Genomic DNA, 24,242 nt, shown 5'->3' with positions numbered 1-24,242 from the left:
TTCATAATCTGTCCACCGGTAGTCTTAATATATAAATTTGTATTAAAAAGTACTAACGTTAGTTAAAAAACTCACTGTAGTTTATTGCAAAATTTTCCATGATTAACAAAACTGATCCACGACCTGTTTGATTTTACACTAGTCAAACTCGTACGCATATACAACTTACAATGCATACATTTCAATCACATTGAATGGTTCAAAATTAAGTCAATTCAGCTTTAAAACAAAATGAATAACAAATACTTGCTAAGATATGTTGGATTTTTTGAATTTTAATCTTAATTAATTTCATGCCACATCACTTTCAAAATTTTATGGTAAATTTTACTTCAATGTGAAAATCTTAGTAGATCTCAGTTTAATAATTTTTTTAACTTGTTGAATGAAAGATTGTTCCTAAGATAAAAATAATATTTTGTTTAACTTAATATCAAGATAATAAAGAAGATCTTAAACATCATAAATATAAATATAACCTCTGCTCTTGTTTTTCTCTGATCTAGTGAGCATATAATTCACCGAAGAACCAAAACGGGTGGACTGTGGAGAATCTAATACTTGCATAACGTAAAGAACAGCAGCAACCAGATATTCATGGACAATTTAGAACAAAAACTGGTAAAATATAAATAATGATCTTTAAACACCTTTGAGTTTTGATACATGTATGTAATTTTTTATCATCCTTTACTCATTTCCGCGGGGATCTCTCCAAATCACAACGCCACGACAATACACAGAAGCACCAAAAATAAGAAACAACGAAGAGTATCAAAAGATTAAACAAAGCCAGAAAAAAGATGTAGCAATGCAACATCGCATAGTGATTCTGGCACTTCTCCTTTCCTCTTCTTCTTTTTTGAATGGGGCTGGGGCAGATAAAAAATCCCTCAAAAGTCAAAAGTATACCTAAAAATCACCTTAGAGCCACGAAACATGTGAACCTAAAGGATTCCCAGTAGTAACAAGCAAAGCTCGAAGTATATCCAGCAAGATTCTTTTATTTGTCCATAAATTTAATATATAGGTCCTATGGTTACGCCTGAAGCAATGAAAATACCATGTTTCAGCTTCATGAGCAAAATATGGAACACAAAATCAAGTGGCTATACATTAAAAAAATGTACAACAAGCGAAAAGCCAAGTTTACTTCAACTTTCGTTTTTTGGAAGAGCAGATTTTACTTTATCAGCAAGTCAAAACTAGTTCAATATGAATCCTAAACTGCCATTTTTCTGTTTGCCACAGGTGCAAGTGACAAATAAAATTAAGCAAAAATAATATATATATATATTACTTGCCCCATTTCAGATAGCACAAAAGCAGGGATTGAGACTCTTACAAGATCCCTAAACAGCCATCTTCATTTCTATCTTCTGGTGAGGGTCATATCCTATGAGCTTCAAATCGGCAGCCACAAAAGAATCTATATCTTTCTTCTTCGGGTTTATCTTCAAAATCTGAATTGAGGTTTAGGTAATCAACAAGGAAAAGGCAGTTTATATTAGAACATAATGGTAAATATTTGAGCACCCCTGACATCCATAAATATGATCTTATATCTAAATAAATTATTATTTTATTATAATATTATATTTTATTCTAAAAAGTAATTGCAGAGTAAATGAATATTTTAATAGCGGCGTCAAAAAGGTATTTCCCTAAATTTTTGTTGGCATCTACGTTAAGCAAATGTCTTTTTTAAACATATACACATACCGGAAAAGGTTTTGGTTGATTCTGAAGCTGTTCCTGCAAAGGTCTCACATGATTGCGGTAAACATGTGCATCCCCGATAACATGATTAAAATCACCCGGAACAAGGTCTGACAAGAACAGGATATGATATGGTTAGATCAGTCCGATATCTGATGTCAATTTTCCTTTAATATAAAAGCTGTATTTCTCTACGGTAAGATTACAACCTAAAACATCATCAGAGCCACACCCAAACTTTTTCGAAACTAAATCTTCTTTTTAAGTGCATTCTAATTTATAAGAGAATCTGATTATTGGCACCAAAAGGACTATTTTGCCCTTCCACACCAAAGTATGCTAATCATAATATAAATTATTTGTGAATCATAACCCATTAATCAGCTTAAAGAACTTTAAAATCAAATAATGACAAATCTGTATTGAACCCGTGAAAAGGAATTAAGATGCCATGTACGTCTGAGAACAAATTTAAGTCTAGCAAACTGGCATAATTTGCTTACCACAAACATGAGCAATCATGCATGTCAGGAGAGCATAAGATGCAATATTAAATGGCACCCCCAGGCCCATGTCCGCAGATCGCTGATACATTTGACACGATAATTCCCCATTTGCTACGTAAAACTGCAGGATTTTTTTTTTACAAAATTTCATGAAAAGAGAACGAGAGAAAGAGAGATAGTTATTCCAAGAGAAACCCAAATATAGCTGCAGACCTGTGCAAACATGTGGCAGGGGGGAAGTGCCATCAATTTAAGATCAGATGGATTCCAAGCTGAAAGAATGATCCGACGATCATCAGGATTCTGCTTTATCTTGTTAATAACATCTAAAAGCTGATCAAATCCTTGGCCAGAGTAGTCGGCATGCATGTCAGTATACCTGTAAAATGTAAGATGGAAAATAAAGAACTAACTAAGAAAGCCCACAAAATGCTGCCAAATGACTTGTAAAACAAAGGTACGTCCACTTACTTGGCTCCAAAGTGCCTCCACTGAAACCCATAAACAGGTCCTAAGTCACCCTCCTCCCTTTCTCTCAAACCAATGCTGTATATATATTGTAAATCCAGTTAAAAAATGCACGGAGAAGAAAAAATTTCCCTACAAAAATTAGTAGGTCATGCTTGCCTATCAAGGTATTCTCTAGATGCATTGCCATCCCAGATATGAATGCCTTTTTCTTGCAGCACCTGTCAATACAAAATAATTCCAGAATAAAATTCACTCTAGCCGTATCTAATGAACCATCGAGACATTCTTGTGAACCACTAATAAGCCCTTCACGCAACGCAGTGATTTAATGGAATTTTGGTTCAGCAGCTTTTTATACTCTAGCTATGTTTGGCAAAAATAACTAAAAATTGTTAGCAGGAAGCTATTAAGCTATATTATTGAGGAATGTATTTTGGTAAAAATATTCAATATTAATAATGCAACATCCAGGTGCTAGTCATGTCATCATGAAACCGTTTTATGATAATATTTTAACCATTGCAAATAGATTTAAAAAAAAATCAATATACACGATAATGTTAATTTTATGAACATGAGGGTTTATGATCAAAATTACAGCAACTATTTCAATAAAGAACTCTGAAAAGCTTCAACAAGCTCTTCTTGATCTCGTGAAGCATGTGACACATATGTTGTTTCCTGGTATCACGACGTTTATTCACTAATAAATCGTTGAACATAAAAGGTATTGATATTTTAGTCATCAGTGCATAGATTAATAAGGATCCAATCATATTATATTATTTTGATTCACAACAGTGTATAAGTCTATTAAAATTTTGAAAAAATAAAATAAAAATTACAGGGAATAATGAGTTGGGTAGGAGATTCCAAAGCTTCCCATGTGTCTATCCCCATTGTTTCCCAAACTAAAATAGTATCAAGGAAACCAACCTAGTTCCCCAATATTTGACTCATGCTAGCTAGCGACTTTGTCTATTGTAACATTACTAGAAAAGGGCATGTGTGTGCGTCTGCGCGGAAAAGATTGGTACAGATTATCATTACCTTGGCACTTGTTGAGCCGCTGATAAACCAAAGAAGCTCCTCAACAACCCCGCGCCAAAATACTTTCTAGGAACCAAATGAAGAAATCATGTCAACTTTTATATCATGATATACAATATATATTCTTCTTCAGTCTTCATAAACTTTAAAAGTGACAAAACAAGCAGCAATTACATCAAAATTACAAAGAATGGAAACACAAAAATAAGAAATTACTATGCAGTAGTTTATACAAATCCAAAACCCAAATTCATACATACCTTGGTTGTTAGAAGCGGAAAGTTTCTGCGCAGATTAAACCTCATCTGTGGAATTAAAGAGAACGGTGTAAGCGTGCATATAAATCATAGTAACTGCAGAACAGAGCAATCAAGATGTTACCTGGCAGCCAAATTTCGACAAGGTACCAGTCCCTGTCCTATCATCCTTAATTGTGCCTTCAGAAATAATTTCTCGAACCAACCTTAGATACTTAAACTCCTCATGTCTTTCATAAATGAAGTTTGGAAGAAAAGAAATTTTATCGACCTCAAATTTTAAAGAGTCGGAATCATTATCAGAAAATGGATCAGCATTCTGACCCAGGGAGTCTGCCGGAGAACTCCTTACACGCACATAAGTGGTGAAAGAATAGCGGAGGTTGTCTTCCACCAAAGGAAATGATGAATACCATGGCTGAAATAGAGAGGTATCAACTCGAGGCATAAAAACGTCACACTCAATGCTTGCCTCAATTTCTGTAATATGGGCAGCTTCACATCCAGGTGCATTAAGAGCCACTCTGTACATGAAAACTATCAGCAACACCGGTAAAAGAGTTTAATATGATTACAAAAGAAAGAAGCAGGAAGGTAACAAAAATATAAATATACCTGAAAATCTCACCACCTCCTGTAAGAAATACTTTCTCAATTGACAGACAGTACGGAGAAGCAGCCAACAGTTCCATAGCAGAAGAGACACTTCCACATATGACAACATTCTCTGCAGTTGCAATGTCAAAGCTACCCGAGCGAGTCAGAACAACATTAAGGCGACCAGGAAGAGGCCTGTTCTCAGGAGGGATACTCTCCCATGTTTTTCTACCCATCACAACAGCATTCTTCTTCCCCGGATCAGACGTTATAGTAGTGATCTCATCAAAAAATTTGAGATCAGTGGGTAACATCCAGGGCAATTTTCCATCCTTAGAAATGCCCATATCTCTCGTCGCAATCACTACTGCTTGGTAAGTCCTCTGTGGAAGAGGCTCTGACTTCCCATTTCCATTGCCATCGCCATTGCCATTTCCATTTCCATTTCCATTGCCATTGGAAATCACAAAAGAATCACTTGCCATCGGAGGACTCAAAAGCCTGCCCAACAAATAAAGTGGGAATCTAAATCCAACAAAGAAATAAATCAAAACAAAACTCTTATGAAATGAAACACGTGCAGTATACAATTAACAACGACGTAATAAAAAATCCATCCACTCTCCCACCCTTTTCCATGTCTGCATAAAAAGAACTCTCTGCACTAATTCAAACACTCCAAAAATACATATTAGTATAAAAAAAATTCCAAAATCCATTCACCTACTTAAACTAGATAAATCATAAAAACAACACACCACTGTGGTCTTCCTCATCGCATCACAATAACTTAGCAACAGTAACAGAAACAGAAACACACAATGAAACCATCAAAACAAAACAATCGAGAAAAACAATAAGTTAAGAAGCAAACATAACCTCTAAAAAACTTATGCCAATACCAAACGAACATAATCTAAAATTCCATAAACAACGACTGCAACATATTCAAACTATTAAAAAAAATCTAGAAATACAGAAATCGAAATTTGAACAAGGAGGTAGCGGATCTATACCGGAGAAAGCGGAACCGCAGAGTGACCTAACAATGTTGCGCGGACTATTTTCTGGTTCTGTCTGAAAAATGTAAAATCAGAAACAGAAAAAAAATAGCGAAAGAAAAGAAGCTGAAACTGAAAATCGGAGGGTGTAATACAAGGAGAAGAGGCTTCTGAAATGCAGAGGTTTATTGTTAGAGAAAACACCGAATGAGAGAGAGAGAGAGAAACAAATGGAGAGAGAAGAAAATCCAAAACCACAGTTGACGTGAAGTGCCGCCAAGAAGCGTATGCGTGCGTTTTCTGTCCAGTGTACGTTACCGTATAATGGATTTTTATACCATTTATTTTTTACACTTTTCCACAAATACCCTTCCACCAAACCCCTTAAGCATTTATTTCACATAACAATAAAATAAATATTTATTTATATTGTAATAAACAAACATTTTAATAATAAATTGTATCAAAATTAAAAAATGTAACTGATATATACATTTTTTTTTCTAAATTTCCGATACACACAAACCTTGAAATTAAAATCAAGCAATATTTTTAAAAAAGAAAAAAAATTAAATTAAATGAACAATTGTGATATGAAGATGAGGTTGAAACTAACTGTAACGGTAGTTTATTAAAACACATTAATTTTAAAATTAAAATGAAACAGTATTTTAAAAAAATCATTAATTGAAAGGATCAATAATGATAATAGGACAAGGCATGTGCATTAATGAGAATGATAACATTTCCAAAATAAAAAATACTTTCCTTAATAAAAACCTCCTAATTCTTTTTTTTTCTCTCGAATATTAGTTCATATAAGTGTTACAATTGGAGATAGTCATTTTTTTTTATTTTTGCAATAGAATTTACGTTTGCATTATGAAAAATGAATATTTAAATTATATACTTATTTTTAATGAAAAATAAATACTTTTTAAAATATGTAAATTATATTCATTTTTATAATTGATACATATTTTTACATATAGACTACACCTTAGATTTATTACAGATAATTTATAAATGATAATTTGAAAGGATAAAAAATTATATATATATTAAGTAGTGGCACTTTTTTAATAAAATTTTAAAGTATAATTATTGAATTAGATTTTATATCTTAACAAATTATTAAATCTTATTAAATAATTTCTATACGCAGAACAATTTTATTCTAGATTATATAGAACTTATAATCATGTTTAATCAACTCAATCAAGGTAGATCTTTATATATATTAAAGAAAACATTTAGTATTAAATGGTTTACTATATTAAAATTTATAGAAATTATTTAATAAAAAATTAATAAATTGATATGATATTTATTAAATGAATTTTATACATATGGAAGATTAATCAAACAAATCATTTAGTATTAAAAAATTAGAAAAAATATTTAATAAATTAATTTGATTTATTAAATGTATTTGAAAGAATGCATTAATTAATGTTGAGTATTCATTCATTCTCTGAATAAACTCATATGAGATTAATTTATCTTTACTAATTATTTTTTTTACTAAAACTTTAATAATGATTTTGTTCCTAGGAAGATGAAACCTAGAGAACTTTCTCTGGGCAGGCTGCTGGGGCTTTGCTGTGATCTTTCCGGTCGTCACACTACTCATTCAGCTCTCAATCTCGGGTGAATGCCAAATGAGAGAGGTACCTGCAGAAGTCAGTCAGTAAAGATGGTGTTTGGCACTCGGGTATGTGTACAGTGATAATAACGTACCTTATTCATTGAAATATGTGTTATTTATATTATTTTAATGGACTTACCTTATTGGTTTGATTAGTGGAATGGATCACACTTATGGTTGCATTACCTAATTCTTAATGGTAATTTAGCTTCACTGACTTTGATTTGAACGTTAATGGTTATATGTGTCAATCGGTCAGGCTGTCCGTGAAAGTCTCGATCCACTCGGTCTTGTCCCATACCAGTACAAATTTTAAATATATAATTTTTTTGGAATTCATAATAATCATATTCAACCAAATTTATGTGTTTTTTTTTATTAAAGCATCTACATCAAAGGAAGATAAACATTAATTGGAATCCAAGAATACTAGTTAAAATTAAAAATGATTTTATTTTTTAAAAGCATAAAATTTCATTGTTTTATAATTGTACTTGATTTCTTATTAATTCAATAGAAACATATGATTTATTGACCAGTAACTTATGTACAGAAATATATAATCAAGGTTCATCAATCATAGACTAGTGGTAGTGAAAAAAAACCATACAAAAGTTTTATTGAAAGATAGTTTAATGATAATTTTGATCTGTATATTTCATAAAAATGTAATTTTTTTATTTTTTTTTTCATTTTGCAAAAATTCATTTCCTTGATTTTTAATTTCTGTAGTTTTGTTTTCAATTTTTACATAATTTTAACATTTTAAATGTATATAATTAGTTTAAATTTAAATTTAATTATCCATCCATAATAATGTTGTTTTGGATATCACACACTGACGTATTATTATATATTCGTAATTTTTTTACAATCTTGAAAAGGATAGCAATTATAAAAACCCCTTACCATATTTAATTTAATAGCGATTTAATGTATTTTAAAACTAAGAGTTAAGAATAATTAAGAATCAAGATCTGAATCGAAATTCTAAAATAATTAAATTTAAAACCTAATTATACTTTTTTTTAAAATACGTTATCAAAATTACAATTAAGAAAAACAAATCAATCTAACAGTAAAAATTAATTTGGTAATAATAGGGAGGTTGAGAAGGTATTTTTGGAATTCAATTGTAGGGATAATTAAAAATGCAGGTACGTAATATTAATGCAACAAGTAAAAGCAAATGCGGGCCCCACAGTGTTAAGGGCGGAAAATTTGTATACACCCAATGATATTGTGACACTTGTCAAATTTGCATCGTATTTTCCGTTATTGATCTTGGTCGTCCACGTGGCAATAACATGGTACATCTAGCTAATTAATTGTAATTAATAATGTAGGTACTAACTAAATTAGATTATCCAAACACTTATATTTCATTTTTATTTCAGATAATTTTTTGCTGGTGGAATCTTGACCGTCCATTTATCTACTAAAAACAAATGTAATTTTCAATTGATTTCCATTTCATTTGAAACTTTCCTAATGTAAGGCAAATGTGTCAAATTTTGGAACAGTTATATGAAAGTTATGTTTGTTGGCATAAATGAGTTTAATTAATTTATATTAAATTAAAAAACTATTTTAATCCAGTATATTGCAATTTCAGAATCTGTATTGAGTTATTTATTTATTTACTATCAATTTTTAAACTGAATATAATATATTAAACAAAAATCATAATCAATGTATTTTAAAAATATAGTGGAAAAGCAACATAAAAATCGTTCAAATTCGTACGTGTATGGTAAACTAATGAAACTTGTAATGAACTAGGACAATGTACAAATAACAAATAATAATAAGGAGAAATTTATATAGTTTTTTATTTTTTTTTCAAAAATTCACTTCAATATCTTATTCTGACATTTAAATGTAAATTTTACAGTATTATATACCTCGATAAAATCTATATTTTATTAAAACTAATACGTAGAGATTTGTATTTTGATTGAAATTTGTTTCAATATCCTAAAACATTTTACATCTTTTAGGTGTTAAAGTTAGTTACTATTTATATACATTTTTAATTAATTAAAATACCTTTTTAAAGATAAGAATATGATAAAAAAATGATTGATTTTAGTTGACAAAAAAAATTAATATTTATTTATAAATTATTTTGTATATCACAGAAGAAAAAATTTCAATGATGTAACAATAATTGATATGGAAGGTTGTCCTTAAAAGCAAGAAAATATAAACCAAAATTCTCTTTATGAACACATTGTTTATGGTACACTTTCAAATGGTCAGGTTTCAGGCTTCACTTTCACTAGTTAATAAAATTATCCTCATTCTTCGGAAAACCCAAAGTGTAAAAAGTAAAAAAAAAAAAAGTTATTGACGGACACTAAGTTCAAATTATCTATCATGGTTTGTGTTATAATATAAAATTTAGTGAGATAAGATACTACAAGAAAAAAATGATGTATTTTTTTTAATTATTATTTATTGTTATATTAATATTAAAAATAAATTGTAGTGGGTGGAATATATTATAATTATATTTTTAATATTACGTATATAATTATTATAATTAATATTATTTATATTATGAAAAATTTTAAAATTATTAAGATTATCTATATTTTTAATATTGTTAATAAAAATATTTATATTAATAATTAATATTAATATTAAATTTACTTTTTGATATAGATTCGTAGATAAAATTTGTAAATAATGTGAAATTTATTTATGGACCGATATTTGTGAGCGAGTAATAATTTGTAAGTAAAACTGAATTTATTTACAAATTTATATATGTGAATAATATTTCGTAGATAATATTAAATTTATTTACAAATATAGACATGTAAGTAATATCCATAGGTAACATTAAATTTATTTAAGAATTTATATCCGTAATATATATAAGTAATGTTGAATTTATCAACGAATTTAAATCCCTCCGTAAATCTCATTATTTGTATAGTGATATATAAATAGAGTTAATCATTACGATATATTGTTATTTTTAAATTTAAAAGTTCAGTTATTCTTATTATTATTATTTATGCAAATGGCTTCTCATATTCTTCCTATGATGCTTAGAATCACGATAACTCTTGTTAGTGTTAGTATTTATCTAGTAATCTTTTAGTTTAAAGGTGTTAACCCATCTAAAATATGAAAAGTACCCAGAGATAATTTGATTTAGTTATAGATTTTCAAGAATTCTCACAATAAACAAACAAAAATTTATGGGATTCTTGTTTTAGTTCTATTACTATTTAGTATCCATTTATACATTAATTCATGCCCATTTACATATAAAAGCAGAATACAAGTTTGGTGGTTTATCTTAGCATGAAAAGAAGGGTGAAGTTATTAAATCTTAAATATTGAAGTGAAAGAATAAATTACGTGGGAAAGAGGACTTGTACAAAAATAGACATGGAAGCATTTCCTTCTATCAACCAGCCTATTGGTAGATGAAAGCAGTTGGGAAAAATGACCCTAACTCTTTGTCTTTTTTCACTCTTTTTCATGTGAGACCAATAAGCCTTAATAGTTTGAAGAAAACTCTTATCTTAGCATTTTATATTTATATGAACTTCCAAGAACTATAGTTATGCTCTTTTTCTACTAATCTATATATACTTTGACCTCAAATAGGGAAAGTTGAATGAACGTTTCAACTAACAAAAGTGCAAAGTCAACCAACTACAAGACTAATCATCATAGACCTGCTATAGCTCATACACTTTAATCTTGCTTTTCTTAATTGCTGAAGAATATTTCTTCTGTATTCACGTAAAATTTCAGTTTTCATTTAAGATAAGAAGTTTTCATTTCAGTTTTCACGTGTTCGGCTTCTCAATTCAAACATTTAAGTGTATTAGCTTGGTGAGATAGACTAATTTGAGATATATCTATTTCGGCGTAAGGTAAGTAACGAGTTCAATGGTTTGTCATTAGGTCGGTCGAGACGTTTGGTCGTCCATATTAAGGGGATGACTAAAAGCAAAACCACATGGTGAATAATTGAAGTAGTTAAAGGTATATATATTTTCGATGTAAATAAAAAATGTTAGGAGTAATGTTGCATTATACTAAAAAACTAAAGGTGCACAATAGCAAAATATTCTTGTTGTTGATATTATATTATTGTTGAAATTATATTCTTGTTGACGAAAATTGTTAAAGAAACGTTTATAAATAGGGTTTGAGACAAAGCGTCCTCATTCGTTATAAAGAGTCGAAGTGTGATCAACAGGTAGAATTTCATTCATTACAAAGCGTCATCATCTCGATTCAATACACCAAGCAAAATCGTTTTAACACCTCAGTATCAAGTCCGATAGAAATCAATCGACGAGAACAACTCTTATGTTAGGCATAACTTGATATCTGATACTTTAAGTGATAACAATTATATGTCATTGTGTGAAAAAAAATATTATTAAAAAAAATAAAATATATGATAAGATAGGAAACTTCTTTTCAATTGCTTTACTTTAAGTTTTTCCGAATTTCATGCAGGGAGAAGCTACATTATCAGCACACTGCAAAGCAGAAAAAAAAAACCATGGTTACATCTAATGATAGGATGAAAATGGATGTGTCAGTAATTGAGAAAATGATTTATCATCTATGAAATATGATATAATTAAACTGTTCTAAATATCAAAAGATGAAAGGTAAGAAAGTTCAATCTTTAGTCCAATAATTAAACTGTTAGGATATCATATTCAATAGACATAAACCAATTATAAGAACCAAAAGTTAATTCAATATACTGCTTTTTTACATAATAATATACAACTTTAAAATAAAAATTCTATATAAAGCTATGTATAATTAACTAGGTAAAACATTAGAAATATAATCATTTCATTGAAATAAATTAATAATATTTTTAAATATATAGAAATCTTTCCATTTTTATACTTTTACTTCGCATTTAGATAGATAATTTCATTATTTATAAGAGATTCAAATACATTGGATTTTAATTAATTTTGTTTTAAATTGTTTTATTTTTTAAATATTTTGTTTATATAAAGGAAATTCAAATTTATTGATTTTTTTTAATAAAGTATTTCAATTATTACAAAAAAATATTAAATAATTGTTAATAATATTAATATTGATTTTTTTTAGTTAATATATAGTTAAAATTATTTTATTGTCAAAGTTTGCCAATATTTTTTCAATTTATATTAACAAAACTTTTATCAATTGACATCACCCAAAATTATTTTCAATTAATATAATTCACAATTATTTAGACTAATATGGATCGGAATTTATTTTTACAACTTGGAGATTTCGGGATTTATTTTAGAACGTGAAGATTTTGTTGACTTGCTAAAAAAATAAACTTCCCCAATTAACATTGATAGAAAACAATTATAGTTAATATTTGTTGAAATATCAGAAAAAAAAACTAACAAAAAATAACATTAATCTTACTAATAAAAAAAATCACTAGAGACATTGATAACCGTTATAAACAAGGTTGAGATAGTGACACAAATAAAATATATATATATATAAAGTATAATTTGAAAATTTCTAATTAAGTAATTGAGTTACTCATAAAATTTAGAATTTTAATTTGTTTCAAAATTATTGATTAGATAACATATTTTTATAGTAGACCATTCAAATATTTTTATAAAAAAAAACTATTCTCTTAAAATTTTCATCCAAAACACACTATTAAATTATTAATAAAATAGCCATCTTGGTCACCAGTAGATTAACAAGTTTTTCAGGTTTGAAAGTACAAAACTCTTCCTAATGTTAAAAAAATAATTAGAGAAATGATATATTGACCACTTACATCAATAGAATGACAATGCGGAACAAACTATGCGGACAGTAAAAAGCGCAAGACGGACTCAGTAATTCAACAACTGATCCACTTAAGTTGTATTTTATCTTAATTGATGTTGGATTATGTTTGAAATGGAGGAAGGTTGATGTTTTATATAAGTATCCATAAGTTCAATTTTTTAATTAATTTATATTTAATTTTTTTATAATTATTGAATTTCTTTATATATATATTTTTTATAATTAGTTTGCATTCATTAAGCGGAATCCATATTGTCATATCTACAACCCTAATTATTTTTCTAAAGTTTTAGTTTTTGCATGAAAAGATAAAAATACTATTTTTTTTTCAAATTATCAATCACATATTATATATAAAAATAGGTTTTCAATGTATCATTAATGAGAAAATTATTAGTTCTGGTTAACCAGATTTACATGTAAGTGACAAGTTAATCAAAGTGTAACTAGAATAAGTTATAGAAAATCACAGTTAAAAGATATTAAATACTATAAATAAAAAGAATAAACATATATGTTAAAGAAAACCTAGAATAGCAGTAAAGAAGATAGAAAGTATATGAATGAATTGGTTGGGTTGCGTATTATGAAAGAATGGAGTTGCATGCATTTCGCCAACACCATCTCCATCTGTATTCCTTCTAGTAGCAACACAAGCTCAAAAGAAACATGTCATAATATAAGTAACAAAACAAAAAACGGCAAACTCTAAAAATGAGTTGTCTTCCCTTTTTCGCTCTTCTATATATCTGTCAGATTTTTATTCGGATCATAAATTTACATTTTTTTTTTGCTTTTGCAACGCCTATATTCCTGCAAACCAAAGGTATTTCTCCTACTATTCCTTCTCATTCAACTCCATTGTCTCCCTGATGTTGATTCATCAACTTTCCAAGCCCCCATAGGCCATATACCTTCTTCAACTGCACTTTATATATCATTATATATATCTATATCTCATTGTAAGAGTATCTTTATTCTTTTGGCTTTTTTGTTTTTTTCCAATGCTTTCTGAATATATTTGAAAAAGGGTTGATATTGGTGTGTGTAAGAAATGGTTTTTCAGCTTCTAACATGCTTGATCTTATTTGATGGCTTAAGCTAAGGAGTAGGCACGTTGAATATTGTTAATTCTCTTCTACCTTACGTCGATAATCAATCATGTGTGACATTATAGCTATGCCGTCCATGCCTATTACAGATCGACCTGCTAAAGGTGGTAAATCTATGCTATTGCAATTTCATTCCCTTTGCATTCTTGCTTGTTTACTTGTATATATATGTTATGCATGTGCTGTGAAATAAATTTTTGCATGTTGTTCAATGTATGAAGATGAGCAGAATGAAATCAAATGATTATATATCTGACAGGCATTTACTATTTAGAATGCTCTTATTATTATAAAGCTTATTGATCAATTAGAGAAATCATTGATAGAAATGGAGATGATTTAGTTCTGTGATTGCCTTTGTAATTAATTATATCTGAACCTGTGATCAATGCAAGAATTATTGAGGTATGAGAGAGACATTTTTCTTACAAGGGTAGAGTGATTGTAATGTGTGGTTGATAAGAAAAAGAAAGAAGCTAAAATTCAAAGTTAATGTTGTAGTATTATTGGAAGAAGGTATTCTTTGTTGTTAATGAAGATCTGTAGTTTATTTCTGTTCAAACTTCTGATAGCAATTTTGCGAAAACAGGTGTTGAGATGGAATATTTAGAGGATGATAAGAAGACAAAGCTTGGCTCTTTAAAGAAGGTAGCAATCAGTGCATCTTCAAAGTTCAAGCATTCCTTGCAAAAGAAGGGGAGGAGGCATAGCAGGGTTATGTCTATTGCTATTGAGGATGAAGTTGATGCAGAAGAGTTACAATCCGTTGATGCTTTTCGCCAAACACTCATCTTGGAAGAGCTATTACCCTCAAAACATGATGATCATCATATGATGTTAAGGTTATGACTTAGTTTCTTGTTCCTTTTTTGATATACTAATAGCTGTAGTATGAGTTGTATCATTTAATGCCTTATAAATGGAAACCCAGGTTCTTGAGAGCAAGAAAATATGACATTGAGAAAACAAAACAAATGTGGGCAGATATGCTTCAGTGGAGGAGGGAGTTTGGTGCTGACACAATTATGGAGGTAACTTCCTGTGGATAAAGAAAAAAACAATGTTCATAAATATACTTTTTTCTATGGTAGTTTAACCGAAATTTCTTCTGTTTTCTTATTAAGGATTTTGAGTTCAAGGAGTTGCAAGAAGTTCGAAAATACTACCCACAAGGGAATCACGGAGTTGATAAACAAGGGCTACCTATTTACATAGAAAGGTTGGGCCAGGTTGACTCTAACAAGCTGTTGCAGGTCACAACTTTGGATCGCTATCTTAAGTACCATGTGAGAGAATTTGAGAGGACATTCCTTGTTAAGTTCCCTGCTTGTTCCATCGCAGCCAAGAAACACATTGACCAAAGCACAACAATCTTGGATGTGCAAGGAGTGGTATGTGTGAAAATATGCAGCATGTGTAGTTTTTACTTTTTATTCTATGTACAAATAAGCCAGAAAGAGTAAAAGTTCACCATAGCACCTTCATTAAATGTTAGCATGCATAACTATATGTAAAAGAAGTTTCACACCAGTGCTGACTAGTATGTTTTTGTTCAGGGTCTCAAAAGTATGAACAAAGCTGCAAGGGATCTCATCCAGCGTCTTCAGAAGATTGATGGAGACAACTACCCAGAGGTACTACTTCAGGTTCCTAACTAAAATGTCATCTTCTGAATTTAACCTCACTGAACTTTTCTTTTCAGACCTTAAATCGTATGTTCATCATTAATGCTGGTTCAGGATTTAGGCTGTTGTGGAACACTGTCAAGTCATTCCTTGATCCTAAGACCACGGCCAAAATCCATGTAAGCAATTTTTATACACTTTTCACCATCAAGCAATGTTGGTTTGAGTTAAGTACAAGCATTCAACAGATTACTGCTTTATCTGCCAGGTCCTAGGTAACAAATACCAGAGCAAGTTGCTTGAAATCATTGATGCCAGGTAAATGTTTTTCTCAATTCTCGTTGAAGTATTTTTATCTCATTCTCATCTGAATTGAAATTTACCACATTAAGGACATACTGAGAGACAGTTTAGATTGAGTAAAGAGTAATAACGATCTCTGATCATGTTGATTAATGGGGATGTTCTCTTAACATGTTGGTGTATTGAATAACAACATTACTATTTAAGGCTATACATAACACATTTTCTTATATTACTTACCAGTGAACTTCCAGAGTTCTTGGGTGGTACTTGTACCTGTCGAGACAAAGGTGGTTGTTTGCTTTCAGACAAAGGACCATGGAATGACCCAGAAATCTTGAAGGTAGTAAGATCAAAGTCTTTTTTTCTGCTGTGTAATTAGGAAAAGATAGTAATGAAGTGATGTTTTCTTTGGATGCATTAGATGGTTCAAAATGGCGAAGGAAAATGCAAGAGAAAAACTTTATCCGGGATTGAAGTGAAAACCATCATTGAGGAGGATACAGCATGTCAAAAGGTGGTCAGTTGCCTACTTCACAATTTCAAATTCAGTTTTGCTCTGAAACTTTCTTGCCATCATCTGTTTGCCAGAAAATCTGATGACTTGAATTTTTTCATATAATGTTAGGAATACGATTCTTTAAACAAAGAATCTGCAGCCGTGGAGCATCCCAGTACTAGTCCAAAAGTAAGTTTCTTAGGTTTTCGATCATTTCATGTTTCCATTCTATATGTATTTATCTATAAACTCTAGCCTATGTATCTTTATAACATTCAGTAATTTTCATGGTGGGGAACAATAACTTTTTGCATGAATTACAAATCAAATGATTGAAGAAAACATAACTGCAGAGTTGACCTTCTCTTTGGGTACTCCCCTTATATTGGCAGGTGACCTTTGCCCCAGTGAATAATACATCATGGGAAAAAACAGAACAAAATGATGAGTTAGGCCTTTCTAAAGATTGTTCGCCTAGCAACAACAGTTCTAAGGGGTTTAGAATCCCTTTTACTGGTGGAATCATGTCCATTATTATGGGAGTGATAGCAATGATCCGAATGGCGAAGAACATGCCAAGGAAAATCACTGGAGCTGAGTTGTTTGGTAACACAGCATATTGTAGTAGCAACGAGATGAAAACACCTGACATTTCCATGGATGATCAAATGCCCATGATGAAGCGCATCGTTGAACTAGAAGAGAAGGTGAATGAGCTCTCTAAGAAACCTGTCATGCCACCTGAGATGGAAGAATTGCTGAATAAAACCCTTAACAGAGTCAGCACGCTCGAGCAAGAGTTGGTTATTACCAAAAAAGTACTGTTGCTTTTCCTTCTTACTACAACATCATCATCATTTGAGAAAAATATTGATATATGATAACAAAGAATCTTATATTTCTGTAACTCTTTTTTCTGTTTGCTGTAGTCACTTGACGATGCCTTTACCCGACAAGTAGAGCTTCAAACTCAAATTGACAAAAAGAAAAAGAAGAAGTTCGTAAGTTATATGAAGCTTGATTTTGATATATTATAACTTTCAAAGTTCGTAAGGTATTATTATATTACTTGTGCATAGTGCTTTCCCTTACACAAGACTTTGGGTTCGTGATTGCAGTTCCGCTGGTAAAGTGTTGGGCATCCATTGCTGTCTGACCTGAATCAAATCAAATATTTAACATTAGCAAGAGTTGTATATTATTGGAGGCGTTCCTTTTTTCAGCCCCATCGGATCCTACTACATTCACCTCTGTATAATTTCTCCTCTCTTTGAATGAAATCTTCTGTATATATACAGTGCAACCTCCCTGGAAATTTTGTGTCCATATGAATCTATATAGCTATGTAAATAAGATTAGGTGTTAAAATAACAAGGAAAGTCAAGTTCCGTAAAATGATTTATACCCCGTCAATTTATTCCTCGTAATCTACAATTTTGAAAAAAGATATTTCAAAGTAATTAGTTTTTTTCGTAAAGACAAGATTGTTAAATTTTGATATTATTATTATTATCACTACATTCAAAATCTACTTACACTAACTAGTTGAACCAGATGACAGACGTTTCCGTCAGCATAATCCCCTCTGTTCCTGTTATCCTAGATTCGTCCCTGTGATGAAGTGAACTTCGTTCCAACCTTCTGAGACACTGCACTTACTACTTGATTGACAAAGGGATCTTCACTTCAACCATCAACCACAGCAAAAGGGTTAGGCCAAACAATCCACATATTTACTGTATTGTACTGTGTACACAAGCCCTTACCATCATAACCTTTTAATTTGAGAAATAAAATTATCAATGTTCGCGTGCCTTATTTATACGGATTTAGCCCGAAATATGCCCGTTTCCTTAATGCATTAACTATAAATGTTGAGGGATTATTTATTTTTTAGTTTTTTTTCCCACTCGATATCCCCCAAAATCGATTAATATTCAATGCAAGTTATGAGATAAGAAGAACAAACGCTTCTCCAGCCAACAAAAGACAATCACACCAAATAAAACAAAGGCTGCCAGAGCAAAAACAAAGCTTGTGTTTAATCCGGCAAAAGCTATTAGCTATACACGAGTTTGAAACAATTCTCGAATGTACTCATTAAACAGAAAATCAATGTTCAGGGTTCAGAATAATGTGCAAGGTGTCAGCACTACGAACACCGTAATTCGAAAACACCTCTCCCAGAGTCCCTTTATCAGCCAGCCAAAACTCACCAGCAAAACTTCTTCTGATAAACAACAATATATAAATATCAGAAATTTGCATAACATCCATAAAACTGTATTAAAAATATAGAAGAAACCAACTTACCCGCAACTTAGCTTCTTCTTGACTATCAATGTAAGCGAGCAGCTCTTCTTGCCTCATTAATGCTTCATACAGAGCCTATCGAACAATCCAGAAAGTACAAATGTAACAGTATTCTTCAGGTAAGGAAACAGTACGAAACTAAGTACTCATCTTCACGGTCAAATATGAAATTTACACCCGAACATAAACAGGAGAGAAAAATAGATGTATGCATAAAGAGAACATAAGCACAACTTCAATAACCAATTTGCCTAATTCACCATGAAATGAAACTGTAAAGAAATTAACATCTAAAATAATCAAACTGTTATAACACAAATACACCCGTTTACCAAACAGCACATGACATATAGATTTGATTGGCTAAGAGGTGATATAGGAAAGTTAAATAAAATATTGATTTTTCTCTTTCTCTGGTTTAATCCTTTAACTTACAATAACTATCATACCTCAGTTCCACATAGACAGACAAAATTGGTTAGAATTTTAATATAAACAGACACGAAAGATTATTCATTAAGGACGTGCTCATTATTATATTCGTATAGCAGCCAGCTAACAGAAAAGGTAGGATTTTAATTTTGCATTTAAAGATAACAAATAAAATAAGACATGGAAACACCTCAACGTAATTATCATGACTGCAGTTTTTCAAAGAATTATGGAAAAGCAAAAGTATAGCATCCTACCTTTTTAGTTGCAATTAGCTCTGCTTCCAAAGCATCCACCCGACATACAGCAGCATTTAGCAATTCCACTTTCTCATAAGGCATCTCAGATGGTTTAGATTGGAGTGTGTCAACCTTCTCTTCAAGCTCGCCTAACCTTTTCATCATTGAGGAAAGGAGTTTTGCCTCTGTATGTGCTGGAGTTGGTGAAGGAGGATGATTGTCTTCGGTTGTTGTATTAAGGGGTGTCTCTGACGTGCACTGATCCTCATTAGATGATGAGGCAGGAAGTTTCTTGGTCACACGGTATGCAACTGAATGGAAGAGAGTAAGCAGCGTCATAAAGAAAGCAGTTAGAGCCACCACCATCCGAGCTTGAATCCCTTCGGGAGTTTTTGGAGGGTTAGGGAGGGAAGGTGTTCCTGTAATACAAAATTAAATTTAACAATGCTGAAGAAAATTAAATTAAATAATTCAAAATCAAGAAAACGAGAAAAGAACTAGCTCTTCCTAAATCTTAAAGCCAGGACTTCTGCAAGTGCTTATAATCCCAAATAAATCTCACCCTGACAACATATACCAGGTCAGGGATCAACTGTTCCAACAATACCTTAAACTATCAGGTGTAGATCCCGGTTTCTCTCTAACTTACTAGAAATTATACAACACGCCAGATATAAAACACCATTTTCATAAATTGAAGTTCACTAACATGTTTATCAACTTGTTGAAAAAATTAAAAAGTCAAAAAATGGGGGCATTACATAAAAATAAGGGGGTGGATTACTAACAAGAGTATAAGCGTTAAAAGAAAATCAAGTCATGTCTTCAATAGCCTATCAAAAAATATAAGTTAATTTCAATCAAACATTGATTAATCAAAATTCATTATTTAATTGGGTATAATCTTTTATATAATGACACAATATAAGGCCAAAACTCATGACATTGATGCATTTACAGCCATCAAATGTCCTGCCAAGGTTAAAGCACAAATAGTGTCGCTATGCTGATAACGAAACAAGTTTTTAATGAGATTTAGTACAGAATGCAGATACAAATTTTTAAACATCGGGGTAATTTTTTAAGCATCGTTATTGTTTTTGGTGAATAAGCACCATGAGAAGTTCATACAACAGGTAAATATAGTAACAATACGATAGAGTTGTTTAACCTTTTGAAGTTTGAGCCCTCAGTGATGCTTGTTTCTTCCAGCCAGCATCAACAGCTTTGTCCACCATCGGAACATATTCATCATACCCAGCCAAGATACTACCACCAACATAGCTTGACTTTCCAACAACCTTAGCCTAACAAAGAACACAAAATATAAATAACTTCTGTGTTTGGAATAGACCAGGGAAAATCCTAAGAACAAGTTCCTTGAGAAGCATTATATTTTGATCATCCTCATTAATCTTTAATTGTAGTGAATATCTTGTATATAAATACAATTAATGAAATATATGTTAAATTAAAAAGTAATAGGAGTAAGAATAATCAAAGAAAAATTTGCAGCCAGTAAAGTTATTAAGTGGAGAGGCAGCGCACAAAAAAACTATAATCAATTGAAACTTCTGCCAATTTAATGAAAACTGAGTAAACAGATCCGAAGATCAACACTTACTTCCTCACGAACAGGTGTCAACCTCAAGTGAGAGTAGCTCTTCATCGCTTTTGGAGAAGCAATATCTTCAGCTTCAGACCCTGATTCAGCTGTGGATGTGTCACTTCCTTTTACCTGCAAGAAAGAATTCACACATTCCATAAGGTTTCTAAATGAAAAGGGGCCTGAAGAGATACAAAGGAATCAATTCAGACTCCACCAGGTTCGAGCAATAATAAACCATACAACATATTACCATTGGGTATTGTGGGCTGGCATATGCAATAACCTTTCCTTCACTGTTTAGAACTTTTACCACAGGCCTTGCTCTTCGTGCTTCGCCACTAAGAATCATCTGCAAATTTCCCCGTGCAATTAACAGTTAGCATGTGGCAAGATTCATATCATATAGCGCGTGTTGAGCATTTTAGAAAGAAACATCAGTCTACCTTCAAAATTTCAGGGTTTTTCCAGGGTCCTTTATCAGATCTGAGGCAACCACCCTGATCTGCACATGTACAGGTACCTCCCAGAAATTCCGGCAACTCACTTCATCAAGTGCACACAAATATTAGGCGTTTTAAGGATGGTGTAAAATGATAGTGATGGTTAAAGCATATAAATTAAAATTTTCTAACACTTGGATAGTGAGAAATAGGCCTATTGAGTACCTGGCATCGATTACTTCAAGCAATTTGCTTTGATACTTATTTCCAAGAACCTGAGTAATATTTCCAAACAGGCACCAAGAAATATCAGCAGTCATAAACCAACAAAAAAGGAGACTTATGCAACTAGAATATGTAAAAATTTTAACATACATGGATCTTTGAAGTTGTTTTGGGATCAAGGAAAGACTTGACGGTGTTCCACAGTAACCTAAATCCAGGGCCGGCATTTATGATAAACATTTGACAAAGAGTCTGTATCATTAATAAGAAAAAACAAATCAATCATCACCAACCATTGACACCTTAGTAAAGTTCTTTAAATTATCCCACAACGGATGAAATCAAAAACAGGAACGTAACGTAACAAGGGATTACTCAGAAACTGATATCACTCACCTCAGGGTAATTGTCACCATCAATCTTTTGTAACCGCATAATGAGTTCCCGAGCAGACTTTGTAAAGTTCTTGAGGCCCTAAAAGTTGAAACTACACCATAAATTTTCCGAATGTCACAGGAACACACAGACACATACAATGAGGAACAATTAACAGCAACATACCACGCCCTGAACATCTAATATCGTGGTGCTTGAATCTATGTGCCTTTTGGCGGCAATTGTGCAAGCAGGAAATTTTATCTTAAAAGCTTTCTCAAATTCCCGTACATGGTATCTCACATATCTATCCATGGTCGTAACCTGCATAAGTTTGTTCGGATCCACTTTCCCAAGTCTCTCAATGTAAACAGGCCTTCCCTCCCTATCGACACCGTGATGGCCATGCGGATAATACTTCATAACTTCATTTAATTCTACGAACTCAAAATCCTAACCCAAACACAAAACGTTAAGCAAAATATTGTCCAGAGTATGGAGCAATCCACAACAAACAAATCCAACCACCACAGAGGCTAATCTTGAACCCTACAGTAACCAGCAAATATTATCCGAATCCAATATGCACTTACCTCTATAATAGTGTCAGCACCAAACTCCTTTCTCCATTGTAGCATATCAGCCCACATATGCTTTGCCCTTTCAATATCAAACTTCCTCGCTTTCAGGAACCTGCAAAAATGTATAAAAAAAATCAAACAAAAAATAACAATCGAGTTTGTTTATTCAACACTTAATATTTATCTGATTAAGCCACACCTTAACATAACGTGGTAGTCATCGTGTTTTCCAGGGAGCAATTCGTCGATGATCAAGGATTGGCGAAATGCATCAACGGTCTGCTGCTCCTCGAAATTCCGAACATCCTCAATGGAAACAGAGCTGACACGGCCATCGCTCTTCCTTCTGCTGCTCTTCTTCTTCAGCGTGTGCTTGAACTTGGACGACGCATTCAGCGCCTTCTTCTTGAGAGATCCGATTCTGGTCCTCCGTTCGTCCTCGGAGTTCTCAAAATCAGATCTCCGCTCCTTCTTCTCATCGCTCCCGGAGAAACCTTCGAAACCTGCAAGGCAGAGCCAACACGAAACGTTTCATCAGCAAAAAAAGAAAACCTAACACCCTAAGAAAACAGAGAGAGAAAGAGAAGTTACATGGTCTGGCGAAACGGTCGAGAGGGCCGGACATTGTAGTGTGAAGAGTGAATGTGAGAGCTAAGTCACATTCAGCATTAAGCAAACCCTAAGATTATAGAGAAAGAAGAAGAAGAATGGCGCGAGTGTAGAGAGTGGAGTCGCGCGCGTGGAGCTGGAATAAGAAGAGAATGTTCGGGAATCACGAGGAGGAGGAAGAGGAGGAGGAAGAAGGAAGGAATGGATGTTTCACTCAGACACTGCTCTCTCTCTGTCCCTCTGCGACACTGTGCGTACAGTGAGTTTTACTTTTCCAGTTTCTCACCCTATAGATGGAATATTTTATTTTGTTTTTTTAGGTACGGTGACTGGAGTAGCCGGTGAAAGTCGGGACAGCTAGAAGGGACTGACACGTGGCGGTGGAAAGAAAATTTGTAATTGACAAGGGTCCAGTGATTTGGTGAGCAAGCAGGCCTAATCACTGGTGGCTACTGCCTACCCTATTGCTCTTGACCACTGACCAAAAAATAACAAAATTCTTCTCTTCCTTATTTATTACCAATCATCCAATTAAACTTTTTATTAAAGTCATTATCAATATTTAATATTTCCACTAAATAATAACTTTTTTTTTTCTGTAACCACATCTAATCACTCAGACCAATATCTAGGACTCTGTTTTTATTCAATTATTATAATATTTTTAACGTAAGTTTGGTATCTAGGATCATAGAGGGACAATAATAAGAACAATTGGCATGCCAAGAAAATGGGGTGTTTTAATAAAATAATAAATAATTAAGAAAAGCTTAGATCACGATCTTATTATAAAATAAATTAAACGGAAAAGCTGAAT

At 31.9% G+C, this 24,242-nt stretch overlaps 3 protein-coding genes and 1 long non-coding RNA gene across 8 annotated transcripts; 1 reads left to right on the top strand and 3 right to left on the bottom strand.

Moving 5' to 3' along the window:
* Positions 1-605: 605 nt before the first annotated feature.
* Positions 606-5,907, bottom strand: LOC137830007 (bifunctional dihydrofolate reductase-thymidylate synthase). 4 transcript variants are annotated; one of them, XM_068637078.1, is made up of 13 exons: positions 5,757-5,907; positions 5,617-5,677; positions 4,619-5,101; positions 4,128-4,527; positions 4,007-4,051; positions 3,747-3,812; positions 2,853-2,914; positions 2,697-2,771; positions 2,439-2,604; positions 2,223-2,346; positions 1,723-1,829; positions 1,346-1,463; positions 606-1,045 (listed from the first exon to the last, which is right to left on the bottom strand). In XM_068637078.1, exons 3-12 carry the CDS (start codon positions 5,083-5,085, stop codon positions 1,353-1,355), a joined length of 1,623 nt encoding a protein of 540 aa, XP_068493179.1. In that variant the 5' UTR covers positions 5,086-5,101; positions 5,617-5,677; positions 5,757-5,907; the 3' UTR covers positions 606-1,045; positions 1,346-1,352. The 4 variants fall into 4 exon arrangements, with proteins under 4 accessions (XP_068493179.1, XP_068493188.1, XP_068493203.1 ...); XM_068637087.1 differs by having other exon boundaries at positions 5,617-5,673; XM_068637102.2 differs by having other exon boundaries at positions 4,619-5,125; positions 5,617-5,673; positions 5,757-5,903.
* Positions 5,908-14,167: 8,260 nt separating this feature from the next.
* Positions 14,168-18,420, top strand: LOC137822688 (phosphatidylinositol/phosphatidylcholine transfer protein SFH3). The gene is made up of 14 exons (XM_068631751.2): positions 14,168-14,279; positions 14,765-15,017; positions 15,107-15,206; positions 15,300-15,566; positions 15,732-15,809; positions 15,878-15,979; positions 16,069-16,118; positions 16,347-16,446; positions 16,528-16,620; positions 16,732-16,791; positions 16,995-17,420; positions 17,532-17,603; positions 17,721-17,854; positions 18,157-18,420. The coding sequence occupies exons 1-13, from the start codon at positions 14,225-14,227 to the stop codon at positions 17,730-17,732; spliced, it is 1,668 nt and encodes a 555-aa protein (XP_068487852.1). The 5' UTR covers positions 14,168-14,224; the 3' UTR covers positions 17,733-17,854; positions 18,157-18,420.
* On the bottom strand, positions 16,864-18,267 carry LOC137827049 (uncharacterized). The gene is made up of 3 exons (XR_011083717.1): positions 18,139-18,267; positions 17,672-17,759; positions 16,864-17,564 (listed from the first exon to the last, which is right to left on the bottom strand). It is a non-coding gene; the product is annotated as an uncharacterized LOC137827049 (long non-coding RNA).
* A 153-nt stretch (positions 18,421-18,573) lies between the features above and the next one.
* Positions 18,574-23,714, bottom strand: LOC137821979 (phosphatidylinositol/phosphatidylcholine transfer protein SFH8). Of its 2 annotated transcripts, none has more exons than XM_068627099.1 (14): positions 23,408-23,714; positions 23,016-23,319; positions 22,829-22,928; positions 22,422-22,688; positions 22,257-22,334; positions 22,011-22,112; positions 21,861-21,910; positions 21,639-21,738; positions 21,446-21,544; positions 21,211-21,324; positions 20,758-20,893; positions 19,605-20,005; positions 18,916-18,990; positions 18,574-18,832 (listed from the first exon to the last, which is right to left on the bottom strand). In XM_068627099.1, the coding sequence occupies exons 1-14, from the start codon at positions 23,439-23,441 to the stop codon at positions 18,815-18,817; spliced, it is 1,878 nt and encodes a 625-aa protein (XP_068483200.1). In that variant the 5' UTR covers positions 23,442-23,714; the 3' UTR covers positions 18,574-18,814. The 2 variants fall into 2 exon arrangements, with proteins under 2 accessions (XP_068483200.1, XP_090153076.1); XM_090296950.1 differs by having other exon boundaries at positions 18,574-18,829; positions 23,408-23,709.
* Positions 23,715-24,242: the final 528 nt, after the last annotated feature.

Source organism: Phaseolus vulgaris, chromosome 11, assembly GCF_051622355.1.
Source record: "Phaseolus vulgaris cultivar YP4 chromosome 11, ASM5162235v1, whole genome shotgun sequence".
NCBI lineage: Eukaryota > Viridiplantae > Streptophyta > Magnoliopsida > Fabales > Fabaceae > Phaseolus > Phaseolus vulgaris.
Note: the sequence above shows the minus strand (reverse complement) of the source record. Positions and strands in the feature narration are given on the sequence as shown.